The 16,667-nt window shown below is 42.9% G+C and overlaps 1 protein-coding gene across 1 annotated transcript; it reads left to right on the top strand.

The window, feature by feature from the left end:
• Positions 1-14,238: 14,238 nt before the first annotated feature.
• LOC118165515 (sulfotransferase 1 family member D1-like) lies at positions 14,239-15,859 on the top strand. Its single transcript, XM_035323573.1, has 7 exons — positions 14,239-14,445; positions 14,518-14,643; positions 14,733-14,830; positions 14,929-15,055; positions 15,154-15,248; positions 15,364-15,544; positions 15,674-15,859. The coding sequence occupies exons 1-7, from the start codon at positions 14,301-14,303 to the stop codon at positions 15,784-15,786; spliced, it is 885 nt and encodes a 294-aa protein (XP_035179464.1). The 5' UTR covers positions 14,239-14,300; the 3' UTR covers positions 15,787-15,859.
• The last annotated feature ends 808 nt before the right edge of the window (positions 15,860-16,667 follow it).

The following is a 16,667-nucleotide window of genomic DNA, read 5'->3' as shown; positions in this document are numbered from 1 at the left end:
CATCTGGAATTAGCTCCTAATTCTCTTGTCCAGCACTGAAGTCAGTCATGATTGAGAATGGACAAGCTGATCAGTTTTTAGAAGATGGTGAGGGACAGTTCCAAGTTTATTTCTGTGCTCAATTCTTCCCTTAGAAAGATAATATCATTACTCTCTCCTCACATTGATATTTTTTTTTAAACTTGGTTATTTTGAAGTTGGAGACCAATTACAACAGCATATATCTCAAGTGTACAGACATTGATAGATATGATGGCCAAAGACCTGATATACACAACAAAAAAATCAAGCCCTTTTTTATTTTACTAAATCTAGAAAGTATGAATGTGTCTTGGGCTTAAAGAATGAAGATAGCTTTTGAGGCATAAGAACAAGGTGGACTTTTTTAAAATACCCAACTACAAAGATAAATATGTTCTTCTGAAAGCTACCAAGGCAATTGTACACACACTGAAGTGTAATATTTGGTTCACTGATTATTTCTATCTGATCAGCTCCTTACATCAAATCAGCCATCACTTGCCAGAAGCTATTCACAGAACCCAAAGATTCATCACATCTCTGTTGTTTGGTTCCAGTGGTACAGAAACCACTTTTGTCAAAGCCTTCTGGAGAAAGGTTACAGTTGGAAGCTTTATGAGAAGAACAACTGCTTGGATTCACCTCTATATGAACACAGTAAGCATAACTTCACTAGAAAATGCAACCACCAACATATCCCAGAAGGAATTCCCCAGTTTGTCCTCTCATTAGTACAAGTCCCCAGAGTGAAGGTGAGACAAAATGAGAAGCTGATATGGCCAGTGATCACTCATCTTTCTCTTCTTAGAAAGATTATGTATTACAAGATAAAAAGCTGCTATTTGCATTTTTTTGAAGTAATGAAATATAAAGTACAAGCTGTTAAACCAAGGAAAAAAAAAAAAAGTCATTTAGCTCCTCTTATACATCATTAAATGGCTAAGTTCACCATCAGTCCTGGATAATGACTTGCTCATTTCTTTTGCAAGCAGAAATCATGTCCCGTTTCCGGGTGGATTATCGATAAAAGTCCTGGTTATAAGGAAAACAATTGCTTCTTCCATTTCTTTATACAAGGTTAAGAAAGGGCTAAACTCTCACAGAAAAAATATTTTCATCAGATTTCATGTAGTTTTTTTTACAGTAGCAATTTGAATTAGGCAAGCTACTGATACTGCGATAGGAAGTTGATTTGATCTGTTCTTCATCAGCCTCACAAAGTTGCGGTGATTTACTGATATGGACATTTAACTCTTGCTTTCTTGTTTATTTCAATAAAATCTTGACACTTGAGCCCGTTACCTCAGGGCAGAGGCAATTTCACCAAGGAATTGGAGAGAAACACCTGGCTCAGTTTCTTAAGCTTTCACCCTTTTGTCCTTAATAAGGCCAACAGATCCAGTTTATATAAAAAGTACAGGCCTGTACTACCTAAAAGGTTAAAAAAAAAAAAAAAAAATCACCTTGCTGTGGTGCCCATTCCAAATTCCTGTTAATTGCTGAAGGCTCATGTTTTGTACTGGCTTTTTACACTCAACTTCGACCCTTCAAATCCCCACATGAAGTCTGCCTTGCTGTGGAAGAGGAAGAATGACACTGAGAACAGAGGATCCTGTTGGCAAGCATGTGCTCCCATAGGGCTACATACTGCAGCACTCCCCTCGCTTGCAACCCTCTCTCAGCCCCTACACTGTAGCCAGACTAGCAATCCAGAGCAGAAAGAAGGTCACTGCTACCCTGCAGCACACATGAGCTAGATACCACATTATGGAAACATCATGCAGGTTCCTTTTGGATAAATGCAGGAATTGACATCCTAGTCCATAAAATTTCCATACAAAGCTGACATCTATCAACTTTTTGCATTTTTTATCACTGAAATATTTCATCCTTAGAGAAGATGAGAAACATAGTTTATGACACTGCAATGGGTTTGTTATTTTCAGTTTTCTCTCTAGATCTGTATCTTGCAGAACCACTGAAAAAAACATTTATTTTGAAAACTTACTTGCAGAGCAGGTGCTTCACAAGTGCACACTGGACTTGGATCTTCCAGCAGGCCCTTTTTGAACACCATATGCAGATGAGATAAGGCTTCCCTGAAGAATAAGACAAGACATTTTAAGGGAATCATTATAATGCATCAACATGGAAATAAAATGTTAGGCCACATTTTTCATTTATGTTTTTTGTTAATTGGAATATTTGCCAAGTCAGCTAATGCAATGAAAAATACACAAGTCCCACGTGTATTCATATATATGAAGGTTTGGAAGTTTGCACAGCACTCCTCAGCAAGCAAATAAGAAATATGGGTGCTTATACCTAAAATACCCGTCCACATTCTGACAAATGTATAGGCAGCCCATTGTATGCTGCAGAAACCCATCACTAGGGGAGGCAGGGGACAACAACGGTCTCGTAGCCAGGAAAATCTCAAAACGCTTTCTCATGGCATCAGCCATAGTTGATCTGTTCAGCAGAGCCATAGAGAAAGAAACTCTTCAACTCTATAAAAGGCTCAATACGTTCTTTTTCTTCAGAAAGAGGAAGACACATGTATTCCCAGTATGACAACGACAGCTTTTACTGTGAGCCATGACTTGTCCACTGACAGAAAACAGCTCCTCGCAGTGGACGCTTTTGGGAACACACATGCCTAAAAGGGGGGGGGGGGGGGAAGTGGGGGCCATGTAGGCCACAACAGAATAAGAATTAATCATCTAACCTTTCGACCTGCACAAGCCAAGACAGGCATCACAATCTCACACCTAGCTAAAATCCTAAACAAAGTGCAGAATTTGGCATAAGGCACTTAGGCCTCTTAAAAGCACACAGGATTGAGAATATATTTCAGCAGTGGTGAGCAGCGCTGCTAATGTGTGAGCAAAATTAAACTGCTTACTGCTTGGAGAAGATGTCTCCAAGGTCTTACTGCTTTTCAGACACCACCTGGAGCACTGTGTTCAGCTCTGGGGCCCCCAGCACAAGAAGGACAGGGGCCTATTAAAACGAGTCCAGAGAAGGGCCAAAAAGATGACCAAGGGGCTGGACCCCCTCTCCTACAAGGACAGGATTAGGGAGCTGTAGTTGTTCAGCCTGGGGAAGAGAAGGCTGTGGGGAGACCTTATACTAGCCTCTCAGTACCTAACAGGGGCCTACAGGAAAGGTGGGGAGGAACTCCCCAGGGAGCATAGTGATAGGACAAAGGGGAATAGCTTGAAACCAAAAGAAAGTACATTTAGATTACACATCAGGAAGAAGTCCTTTACTCAGAGGGCACTGAGGCACTGGAACAGGTTTCCCAGAAGCTGTGGATGCCCCATTCCTCAAAGTGTTTAAGGCCAGGCTGGAAGAGGCTTTGAGGATCCTGGTCTGATGGGAGGTGTTCCTGCCCCTGGCAGTTGGGTTGGAATTACATCACCCTTTAGGTCCCTTCCAACCCAAACCATTCTGTGAATCTGCAACAGTGGTAGCTCAGCATAAGGCAGCTAAAAAGTTCACCAGTATTTTGAACTCTACATTGCTGCTGCTACATGCTGCCCAGAGTCATGTTTGATAAAGCCTCAGAACAGAATGTAAATATATCCTTCAGAACATAACATTTTACAAATCTGAGACTTCTTTTCTGGATTAAAAGCAGTTCAGAGGCACAAAAGAGCATTATAAATTACAAGTGTTCCAGTCAAAATAGCCATCTGTGGTTCTCAGTGACATCTCCTGATGGTGCCCACACCAAGATGCATACTTAGAGAAGTCATCTACATTCAGATTTCACCAACTCTGGGCATTAATACTGTGCATTTTCTTGACCACCTTAAAAACACACAATGTGCTTAGCAGATGATGCCAGGAGAAAAAGAAAGATCACTCAACTTCTCAGAACATCCAAATCCCCCACCTCACCCCAGTCATACCAATACACTCATTTGCCTGTCACCAGTAGCATTATCTTCCTGCATTAACCCTAAGCCCCAAAAGGAAAACATCTGCATGAACTTCTCCAGTATAAGAAGTGATTATAAAATAGAGTAAGTTATTCCATCCCTAAACTTTACTTCCCATGGGAAGCAGATTAAAGTGATGGATAGGATATGACCTTCAATTTATTAACGAATTAGCACAGTCAGCTGTGATTACTTGTAGAGAGACAAGAGCATCTGAATTCACACCAGGAACCCTGTTCACAGACTGCTTCCACTTTGCTCTGCAATACACATATCCTTACTTTAAACTAGACCATAATTCATTCAAAGATATCAAACTTGGTAAGTCAAAAACCCATTCAACTGAGCAGCTCAGTTTTAGAGCACTTGCGTGTTTAAATGGCTGCAGCATCACATGGCACAAAGCTTTTTACCTTTTTACTTGTGTATTGATGCTTCAGGTTCTGTTGGACTTGTATTCTACATAACCGGCTTGCAGAGTATTACCAGAGAAGAAAGTAAACTTTGTCAAACATGCAAGTGTGTGTGAAGGACAGGGTAGAGCATTTTGACTAATCAGAGTGAAGAAAAGTTATAACCATTTTCAAAAGCAGCTAGAAACAACTGACATTATTATTATTAATTCAAAACTCACACCAAGTTCAGTCATTTGGAAAAAACATCTTAATGTAACTGCCCTACCAACACCAATTAGCATGCTCCTTTCCCTTTCTTCCTCTGGTTGAAATATACATCAAGTAATTACATAAAATTTAATGTATTCTTTTCAATGCTCTTCCTTGGTTCCTTTTTTGATTTCACTATGATTACTGCAAGCTTTCTTTTACTAATCAACTTGTACTTTTCAAGCAATTTTGCATGCATTTCATGCATCAAGAGGAACAATACAAAATTTTGTTGTTCTTGCAGAATGGTCACTTTGGTCATCACTGTTTACATTGGAAGCAAACCAACTAAAAAGCTACTTAGATCCTAATCTTTCAACTGTTTTGTTTATTTGAAACAGTATTTGGACAAGAACCTTTCAAGGAGTAGGATATTTGTAGTCTTCCCTGACAGAAGGTTATTGCACATTAGAAATTTGTCCTGCCTGACAAGGGTCTTGTAATAGGGTCCATGCAGTAGAAAGAATGAAATAGTAAAACTGCAGTGCAAAATGGATTTTCTTCCTTTTACTGCAGGTTAGCGTTTACATGAAACACTAACTACAATGGAACTTCACAAGATAAAGTATTGTAAGAAAAGCTCATTCACTTGAGACAGGAACATAAAAAACACATAGCATTCTCCAGAAGAACACACTCCATCTCTGCTACGTTGAATTAAGTCTTGCAGTAAAGACTACCTTTTGCTATCTTCTTAAGCCTGAACGTGTCTAGAAAGGTCTAGAAATACCACAATGTAAACAACAACAAACACTCATAAGTCAACATAAACACACAAAGGGCAGGATCTCCCTCCATTACCAAATCATAATTGTGGATGTCTTCCTAGTCCCCTGCATTCTAGGGACACAAATTCTTTCCAGCCACCATTAAGTGATGTGTTACTGACATCTCTCTATCATCAAGACACTCAAAGTTTGCTACAGCCTCAGTTGTAATAGTTAAAAGTCCCATTCCTATTTTTCAGCGGTTGCCTGTCCAAATTCAATTAAAACAAAACAGTAGCTACTGAACCACCTGAAATGCATAGAGACTGCCACAAAAACTAACAACAACACACACACAAAAAAACAACAACAACCAAAACAAAAAACAAAAACAAAACAAACAACAACAAAAAAAAACAGGAACCTATAGAGCTGTAAGACATCCACTCCTCTGGACACATCCATATTCTAAGCACATAATGTCACGGTCTAATTTTCTTAAGTATACTCCAGCAGCATAAGACAACAATTCAGGACTTTGCTCCTTCTTAAAGCTTAACAAATAAACCATACAAAGACACAAATACACCTTAAGCTGTGCCAGTCCCCTCTAAAATAACCATAATTAAAAATACCTAATGAACAAAGTAAGTTTTATGGAGCTTGCTTCTGTAGATAGCAGGCTGATAAGCTGCACCCAAAATGCTGTGTCTAATAGTTGTATCACGGTGATGGAAGCTCACCTGCTTGACTGACTGCTGAAATGAAAGGGAAGGCTGGTAACAGAGGCTGTAATTAGAGAGAAGAAGGTGTTAGAATCAGCTGGAAGCTCTGATAGGTGATAGCTCCACATCTGAGCTCATGCTCCTAAAGTATGTGTTACTTGTTTTGTTCTAAATCTTTTTTTTTTTTTTTTTTTTTCACTGTTCTGAGAAGAGTTATTTTCAGATCAGAAACAGCCACTGGTGCTGCAGTGTAGAAAACCAGATGCTGTTATCTACAGGTGGGGTGTGTTTTTGATTGTATTGTAATTTTGAACACACAATAAATCTAAAACTAAAAAACAAAAACAAAACAAACAAAAAACACACACACACATGGGGAGAGCAGCTGTGGCATGGTCCTGGATTCAGGTTTGGGTCACTGTGAATGACTTAGGGAAGCCACTGAAGTATTGCAACCAATCATAACTTGTCTGCTAAAACCAAGGTGTGCTGTTTCTCCATTTCCAGGCTCATATAACCCAGAAAACTGCCCATTCCATTCCTATCGCAGGATAGTCCTTTCTTGGAATCAGTCCAGTAATGACTGTATCGGAATCAGAAATAAGACACTATGAAAATAAGTATCAATTAAAGGAATAGTACTGCTTTATATAATGTACTATCAATTTAGCTGTATCTTCTAATGCACATAGACATATTAGCAGCATGTTGTTCGGTTTTTGGCCATTTTTTTCTCTGGAAATAGTTTTATATCTTCAACAGGTGACATAAAGTTTAGATCCTACAGATGCCAGAAAATAAGTAAAATGGATGATGAAAATATATTTATTTTTTTTCCCCCTGCACTTCCCTAGATTTTTTTAGGTTTTAATTTTAATTTGGTGAGGGCACAGTCTTGGAGATGAAAGACAACAGCTGATCTTAATATCTTGATTTTTCAAAAACTGGAAAATCAGACAGAGATCTCTCATAAAAATATCTAATAATTTATTATTATTTCCCTCTTTTGGGAAATGGACACCTATGTCTGCTGTGTGATTTCCTGAGACAGCTGTTTTCAGTGCTGTAATATTTGGCAAATGAAAAGTCCTGCATCTAGGAAGAAATAACCCCTTGCAATTAAAGCATAGTCTAGAATATCCAGTTTTAGGTCTCCCGGTTCACGACAAACATCAACAAACCAAAGCAAATTTAGCAGAGGGACAACAAGATGCTCAGGAGGCTGGAGCACTGGCTCTGTGAGGAGAAACAGAGGAACACAGCTTGTTCAATCTGGAGAAAAGACAACTTATGAGGGGTTGAACACAAGCTTTCCAATACCTGTAAAGAGATCTTCAGGAAGACAGAGCCAGGCTATTTGCAGTGTTTCATGGCAGTAGGGTGAAAGGAAACATATCTCTGATGATATTAATTCTAGAATACACGCTTCTGTGGGAAGCAAAAGGAACGAATCACATTTCCACATTTTAAAGCTCAGAGGCTCCATCTCACACCCTGAGTTTGGCAGGAAAATTATAGGTTTACTTTTGGTTTGCTTGTTAAACCAGGGTCATGTCCACTAAGTCCAGAGAATCACTTATCTGAGATCAAGTCACAACACAGTGGAATCAGAACTAGCAGAAGGAAAACACAACTAGAGACTTTTCATCTTATGGATTTAAACAACAGCTATGTGATAGCAATAGGAGAGGCCAAGGAAGAGCAGATCTATTGCTTTTTACCTACCTGCTACAACTGCAAACAGCTAGACCAATTGGGTGAAGCAAATGTAAAGGATTGTAGCATGCATCCTCACTCTTACATTTCAAAAGTCTGTAATAAACGAGGATTTTTTGACCAGACATCTAAAGTCCTCTCTTTTCAGGCAGGAAGCATAAACAGGGCTTAAGTGGAACAGCACGTGCAAAGACTCTGTAGAGGAGAGGATTTTATCAAAGACAAGTATCTCTTAAACAGATGTCCAAAATTCTGCTGTGGATAATTTTATTTTTATTTTAGTATAATACTGTTTTTTGTGTATGCCATATGCATATTATGTCATAATTGGTAGCTACTCTGTAATTAATATATGTAGGTACATCATTATAAGGTTGCATTGATGCAGTGCCAGAAACTTAAATCAAGATGGGGAAAAAAAAACACAGAATGTTAAAAGCAGAAAACTACTTTATGGAATCTTTAGCTTTAAAAATAAAAATAAATAAATAAAAATAATTTTAAAAATAAAAAAGATTATTTTTCTATCTTCATAAAAGACAATGAGTTTTGAGTCGTGACTTTTGGATGCTGATGAGAAGCAAGGCTGTTCTACACTTGATCAGACTCTTACAGCTAGTGTTGCCTCAACTGCACTAGTAAATAAAAATGGACCAGGATCTACCAGGGAATGTATGGATTGTGTGTATAGTTAAATTCTCCTGTTTTCCAAAACAGAGAGGTTGTGGTCAAACTACCTGTTCATGTTAGTCCCTAGCTCATGCTAATCCTCAGACTAAGACTGGGAATTGTCTGGGAGTTTTCTGATTGTCAGGAGGCAAGACCATGCCAGGAACTGTACTTATAACTTAGCAGCTGCAGGAAACAGCCCAACACCATGCCTCTGCACTATTTATTTTACCAGTAAGAAACAGCTGAAATGTGTAAAGGCACAATAATGAGAGGAATATACACCATTTTCTGAGTCTTGCTTGAGAAAAACAATATATATATATAAATCTTGTAGCCTACATAATCAGGCCAGGCCTGTGAATGTCTCACTGAATCTGTGGGTCTGGGCAGAAGGGGTAAAAGATCATAATATCTTATTTTGAATTAACCATGTTGGTGTAATGATAATGATCTGAAAAATGTTATTCTTAATCTGCTTTGATAATGCAAAGAAAACAACAGAGATCAGTATGAATGAGGAACATTCCTAGGCAGATATTCATCCTTTTACAGAAAATAGTATCTTATTATTCCGATGTTCATTTTTGTCTTCTCTCCTGTTAATATGCTTATCTCTTACCTGTTATCAATGGATGCTCTGAAACCTGATTCTCCTTTAATTGATTTATATTGCAACTTCTTTACAAAATTTCCACAATGCCAAACATACTATGTTATAAATAACCAGCTGAGAAACACAAAATATGTTTATAGAGTGTCAGACAGCATTTTCCTTAAGCTATAAATATAAAATACATTAAAAAAATTCTAAGCAACCATTCTGCCACCTACATGAAAACAGCAGCAGAAATTGATTCCTGTGGGACTTCACAAAATCTAGAAAATTCTGCATTTTCAGTCAAGCCACTGTATATCATGTAACATAGAAGGTGTGCACAAGGTACCTCTGGGGAGCTATTAGCTCACACTCTCTGAGCTGCTTTGTCTAAAAATTATTCTTATACAAGCCTGAAGAATTCATGCCTGTCGAGTAAGCTGATGCACGTTGAACATCTCAGATGGTGACAGCTAACAGGAAAACATTGTATTTGAGAGGCACAAGAGATTTTTGCCAAGGTATTGCACAGAACTAGACTGAGAGTGGAACCTGGCCTCCTTTGAGATGTGGCCAGCCTCCCCAGCACCACCTGTGGCCTGAATCCCGGGATGCTGCTGCCCCAGCTTAAATTGCTGTGATCAGACAAACTCAGAGCAGCACGAGCCTGGGAAGTGGACAACCCCATGTCTTGTTTTACTGTTGGAGCCTGGTGCTCTCGGCCTGTTTACGCAAACCCTCAGCTGGATGTAACGCACAGAGTCCAGCTCCTCAGGAAACTCTTTAATGCTTTTAGCTTCTGCACAACAGCATACCAGCATTCCCACCTCAGCAAAGCAGCTGGATAGGTCATGGGCCTTGGAAAGAAAAATGTAGCAGCTGTCACAGGTATCTGTGATAGCAGGGGCACAACACTGATCTTAAAAGATTCAGAGCGCTACGTTGCAGAGCATGTAGTTGAGAGCAAACCTCCTGAATTCCAGGTGTCTGCTGTCTAGTAGATGTTTCCTTTTCTCTTACTGTTCTAAGAGGTATTGGCTTGTATAAATTATTAAGTATTTATCATAGCGGCAATTTTCACCTGGCTGAAATCCCATTCTATCAAATACCTTCTCCTGTGGTCACATAAATATTTAATTGATGTGAAGTAGACTTGGGGAGAGCTGTTCTGAGTTATTCCTTATGCTTTCTAGGACAACATTAATCATGAGACTCATAGCTGCTCTTCCTGTCCCTGTGAAGTTAGCTGAACTCTTAGCTTAACTCTTCTAGGTTTATTCTGTTTTTCCATTATTTTCTTCAGAAGATGAATGCATGTGTATAGTGCTTTTATTCACAGTCATCTTTTTATTCATTTCCATTTGGTTGTTCTATGAGTTATGGGCAAGAAGGAAACTAATTTATATTCTTTGTTTTTTTCTCAAATTTTCTTTCACCTGATTTCTCAAATACTTTACTATTCTGACATTCTGGGAGGGTGGTAAATGTCTGGCAAACTCATAATCCTAAAGTGTCAGCTGATCTCTAAAGAGGTGGCTCTGGTCCTCACTCCGTTACAACAGATGTGTGATTTGTTCTTGCTGTTGCTTATTGTGCTAGTATTATTATATTATTATGACACTGTCTTTACCTCTGGTATTAATTTGACCTAGTGAAAAATAAATCTCTTTTTTGAAATATCCAGAATTAAGTTAAATTTTAAAATGCCAAGAAATTCTGCATTTTTTTTTAATTAGACTGACCAAAAAGTAGATGTCTTCAGAATAAAAAGTATCTTCTAATCATTATTATTTTTTACAAGTATTATTTTTCAGACTAGATTTCTATTGCTGCAATATGTGATTTAGTTATATTTTTTAACCTTACCTGCGGACGCTAAGCTGAAATGTAAAATATATGGTAGTACAGTACCATAATCTCTCAAATATTTCATATATTTCTGGATAATATACAGTCAGTTTTATTTACACTATTCTAAGTGAATCTGTTTAGGTGTGGGAAGCCCCTATCAGTTACTAAGTTTACTCAGCAAAGAACCTGGTGCTGTTTATACTGGCCAGTGGATGTCACTGTTACAATACAAATCTGACTAAAAATAGCTGTGTGTAACGTCATACAGTGCCATCGATGAATAAAAAAAAAAAGTTTAATTGTAAACTGTCATGCTGTGAATCCCTTCAGTAGGAGGGAAGAAGGTAAGTAGATAAAGAATATAATAAATAAATAAATAATAAAATAATAAATAAAAAATCCCTGTGTGTGTTAGGGCACAGTGGACTGAAAAGTAGAATTAACACAAGGTAGCAGACTAAGATATCTTCTTGACTGCTTTTTGCTGCCTTTTGTCAGTCAACTACCAGCCACAAAACTCATGGCTCTAGTTCTTCGTTGCTGTTGGAATGCTGGTTAGTTTAAACAGAATGATTGCTTAGGTTTATGCCAAAGCTATGCCATATACACACACGCAGACACAGACTATGTATATATACACACACATATGTGTATATATTTAAAATGCATGTATGTTTTTGTCTCAGCTGCCATGCATGACTTAAAAAGTGTTGTTGTTAGAGATGGAGAGATGGCAGAGTGGTGAGAAAAAAGTATGAGAAAAAGTGGTGAGAAAAATGTTTGCCAGGTAAGCCTCTCTGTCTCTACACGCATGTTGTATTGGGGACATATTCTGGAATATTCTTCTCCTACAATATTTTGGGAAACTGAAGGATTAGGTTCAAGAGACACTGTATAAGCTTCCTAATGCAATCTTGCTGGAATATGATCTCTTTATACTTCTAAAGGTGTAAGGAAGAGAAGAATGCTTCAGTGTTCATTTTAAATATTATACTACTGTTCTTAAGGCTCTGAGTGCACATCATAAAGCATTGAGTGTGAGCCTAGGTGCTGCACACCAGCCTGAGCCCTGCTCTCCCAGCCTGGGGGGGTACACAGCTCCTAGCTCCCAGAGCTGGCTCGGGGGCAGGAGGGCAGGGCATCCTCAAAATTCAAAGAACCCTGGACCATCTCTATTATTCAGAAAACCAGAAACTCTTCCAAAGTATTTCCTCTGTAGGGAGTGGTGCCAGAGCTGCCCAGATAGTGATGTCATGTGTGCCTCAAGACAGTATCTCAGCTGGTCGTGAGCACTGCTTGCCACATCGTCTCAGGAAAAACAAAACAAAAAACAGCCATAAACTTGCAGGTGGGCAAGGCAGGGTGGGGAAAGGAAAATCCTTAGGTCTTTGATCTTTGAAACTGCACCAGTGAAAGCAAAACCTGCTTCTTTACTACATGGTAACTTTCCTTTATGCCTCCTGACAGGTTTTGCCCCTGCCAAGGAAGGAGTTGTGACTGTGACATTCATTCCAGTCTGGGAAAAATTCCACTCAAAATATTCTCCCTGCCCCAGAGGGCTTTTTGGCCCTTAATTCTTCAGTTCTTCTGGTCTGGGGCTTTCATATATGTTGCCATGTTTTCATGCCATGTTGCCATCACACAAGCAAATGCTGTGACAAAAAAGCTTTCTTTTGTAAGAAGGCCCTCATGAAAACGTTTGCCAGGAAAGAACTATTCTAAGAAGTCTATCTAGGTAAAACGAGAAACATGATAAAATGAGGTTCTGAAGGGCAAAGTGAGAGCACAAAAGAAAGTGGAGGAGAGAGAGTAAGGGGAAGGAAAGGAGTTCAGGTGGTCAGGGGTGCACTTACAAAATACAAATGGAACCAGCACACTAAGATCCATACCAAGAGGAAAAGGCCAGTGGCCTTGCTGAGAAACTTGCATTTTGGCAGGGTGGAGGTGGGGCTATGTCACACTTCACAGACTTGACCTAGGCTGACTGACAGTGTGTCCAACCATCCCAACATCAATGTTAAATTAATGGTTTAATTTAGTTGATATGGCCTTTATTCTCTCCTGAACATTCATTTCTTCCCAAGTAACAAAATGGCATCATGTCAAAAGGTTTCAGCCTCAGACATGAAGCAATCCACATTTTGATTGTCCATCACCTATTGTCCAAGCTTTGGCAGGGGAGTTGGCGTGAGATGATATTTGAGTTTCTTTCCAACCCAGGCCATTCTATAGTTCTGTCACTGGAGCTTCCACTTCACTCCCGGGGGGGTGACTGCCTTCCCTACGGTGCCCAGGAAGGCAGGGCCAGAGGCTACATCTTGAAACTGATGCATTTTACAAAATACAGCCTGGAACACACAGAAGATGCCCCAGAGCATGCAGAAGACATCCTGGAGTACACAGAAGATGTCCCGGAACACACAGAAGATGTCCCGGAGCACACAGAAGACGTCCTGTAGCACACGGAATATGTCCTGGAGCACGCAGAAGACATTCGAGAGCATGTAGGAGATGTCCCGGAGGATGCAGAAGACATTACGGAGCATGCTGAAGATGTTCCAGAACAGGCAGAAGATGTTCCGGAGCGCACAGATGCCCTGGAGCACAGAGAGACCTGAGCAGTTGCCTAACAGAAGATCCAGAGGGCACAGTGGCTACGGGAGTGGGGCTGGGGCAGCTTTAATCATCCCCAAAATGCAGGACGGTGGTGTGCACCATGCTGATTTCAGTGTTTGAGACAGTCTCTGGGCAAAACAATGCTTCTGAGGCTCCACTCTCTATTCCAGACACAGTATAACTGAACATTTACTAACTAATAAATCAATAAATACAAACCAGCTAGTCAATATTCACACCCTGTGCAGCTGTGATGGTTTATACTAAAATGACTGCCTTTAACATGCACTGGCTGCATCTCCCTGGGACTGCAGTGATGTGGGGGGCGGGGGCGGGGCTCCTCAGCAGCTAGAGCTGAGGCTGAAGCGGCACCAGGCAGTGAGGCTGGGTCTTCTCCAATGCAGCTCCGCAGCCGGAGCTCAGCTCCCAAAGCCCACCACCCTGCGCCCCATGGAGTGACCCACCAGCTTCCAATTTCCTCCTTCCCTTCCCCAATCAAGCTGTCTCACCATTGAGCTGGCAGCGGACAGGAACAGCCAGAAAATAAGGCTGTGCAGGGCAGTTCAGCAGACAGACGAGGCGTTTCCTCTCCCGGGTCAAGCCTGTCTTGCTCCGAAAGTCCCCAGCGCATGCAGTCTGTGGCTCCCATACTTTTACAGCGGAAGGAAGCTGAACCGGGGGCTGGGCGAGGAGGCGTGGGACTGCACGTGATGCAGGGTGGACTTTGCCCTTCCCTGAGCACAGGCACAGAGGAGCGTCAGTTCCGTGGGGACACACTGCCAGAGATGGGGATGGACGAGGTGGGGAGGGAGGAGCTGGGAAGCCTCCACGGCATCCCCTTCTACAAGTCCTTCATAGAGGGCTGGCCACAGGTGGAGGCTTTCCAAGCCCGGCATGACGACCTGCTGATCGCCACCTACCCCAAGTCCGGTGAGTGGACCTAGGTGGGTGGGGACACTGCCGGGGCACCTGCAGCCCCTGAGACACTGCCCTGTGCCATAGGCACGACGTGGCTGAGTGAGATCCTGGACATGATCTACCATGACGGTGACGTGGAGAAGTGCCGGCGGGATGCCATCTTCAACCGGGTGCCCTTCCTAGAGATGAGGGCCCCCAAGATACCAAGCGGTGAGTGGCCGAGGGCTGTGGGGGGAAGGGGTCGAGCTGGTGGGGGTATCAGAGAAGGGGACGCATCCCACTGAGCTCCCCTCGTGCAGGCATCGAGCTGCTGGAGAAAACCCCATCCCCACGGCTAGTGAAGACCCACCTGCCAGTCCAGCTCCTCCCAGCCTCCTTCCAGGAGAAGAAATGCAAGGTAATGCTACGGGGCTGCCCCTGACCTCTCTCCCCAGCGGGGCAGTAGGGAGAGGGCACCGATCCTGTTCCCTCAACCACAGTCTGGGTTGTCCCCAGGTAATCTACATGGCCCGCAACCCCAAGGACGTCGTTGTCTCCTATTACTACTTCTACCAGATGGCCAAGATGCACCCTGACCCTGGCACGCTGGCTGAGTTCCTGGAGACCTTCATGAATGGAAAAGGTTGGGGCTGAATGCTTGGGGTCCCACAAAAATGCTGGTAAGGAGGGTGCCCTCCTCCTCCTTGCCACTTTTCGGCTAACCCAACCCACATGCCACAGTGGCCTACGGATCCTGGTATGAGCATGTGAGGGGCTGGTGGGAGAAGAGGCAGGAGAAACGGCTCCTCTACCTCTTCTACGAGGACATGAAGAAGGTGAGGCAGGCTGGAGAGAGGGGTGCCTGCACCTGCCCTGGCTGTCCCGTCCCCCCGCCCCCAGTTTCTAGGGGGAGCAGCAGCACTGAGCATCCCTGCCCCTGCCACCCCACAGGACCCGCGGCGTGAGGTGCAGAAGATCTTGCAGTTCCTGGGCAAGGAGGTGGCGGAGGAGACAGTGGCGAGAATCCTCCACCACACCTCCTTCCAGGAGATGAAGAAGAACCCCGCTGCTAACTATGAGACCATGCCCCCCTCGCTGATGGACCACGGCCTCTCCCCTTTCATGAGGAAAGGTAGGTTTCGGCCAGTGGTCCTGGGTCAGCAGGGAGGGTGGGTCCCAGGCCCTACCTCAGCCCAGATTGCAGATATTTGCGGGGGCCAGATTTTGCCCCATGTGCTTTCTCACCTCCCTACCCCCAAAGGCATCTCCGGCGACTGGAAGAACCACTTCACCGTGGCGCAGAATGAGCGCTTTGACCAGCACTACCAGCAGCACATGGCGGGCTCAGACCTCTGCTTCCAGATGGAGGTGTGAGGGGCACCCACCTCCGGGGCACTGCCTGCCCCCTGCGCTTCCCAGGGGTCCCTGCCCATAATAAATTGCAGTTTTCTTCCCATAATAAATTGCAATAGCCAGAGGGTGAGCATACATCTGTGATGAAAGGCAAGGGCAGACCCTGACGCGTGTTCTTGGTGCCTCAAGATGCCTGCAGGCACATGGAGATGCTTGCTGTGGGGATCCCATACTCCAAAGCATCACTTTCAGCCCCAGACACATGGGGCTGGCCTGGCCCACTCCTAGAAAGCAAGGAGTGGTGCCAGCAGGAACAACAACAGTCCTAAGAGTGGAAAAACCCAAAGCAAGTCGGGGTGCTCACTGCCCCCACGCTGACTCTGTGCCCAGGCATGTTTACACCTCCGAATTGCTGCTGATGGCTTTGCAGAGCAGGTGGTGGCGGGGCAGAAATTTCCATCACCGTTGCACCAGCATGGGCTTTGCAGGGCAAAGGCAAGGGGAAACACCCCCTGCCTGGCACTGGCACTGGCCCCACTGGCACGGTGACATGGGGGATGTCCCTGCTCCCACACAGCTGCACCAGGCTCTTGCTCAGGCACCACTGGGACAACCTGGCCCACTGGCATCAGGGATTTGCTCCTGAGACCCAAATCCCCCCATTGTGCCCCATTTCCAGCTTTGGTTTATGAGTGTCCAAACTAGTGACATTTCCGCACAGGCAGTGTACTGGGGCTGGTTTGTCCCAAAGAGATGCAAACTGGATTTATCTGCAAGCAGCAGTGCTATCGGTGCAGCTAAAGAATAAACCCTTCTGACAAGTTTATTTTAGCACAGAGGGACATCCTCATGCACCCCCAGCTCCTGGCTTTGCCAAAGGGAGGCCCTTTCCCCAAAAGGCC

This window comes from Oxyura jamaicensis, chromosome 4 (assembly GCF_011077185.1).
Source record: "Oxyura jamaicensis isolate SHBP4307 breed ruddy duck chromosome 4, BPBGC_Ojam_1.0, whole genome shotgun sequence".
NCBI lineage: Eukaryota > Metazoa > Chordata > Aves > Anseriformes > Anatidae > Oxyura > Oxyura jamaicensis.
Note: the sequence above shows the minus strand (reverse complement) of the source record. Positions and strands in the feature narration are given on the sequence as shown.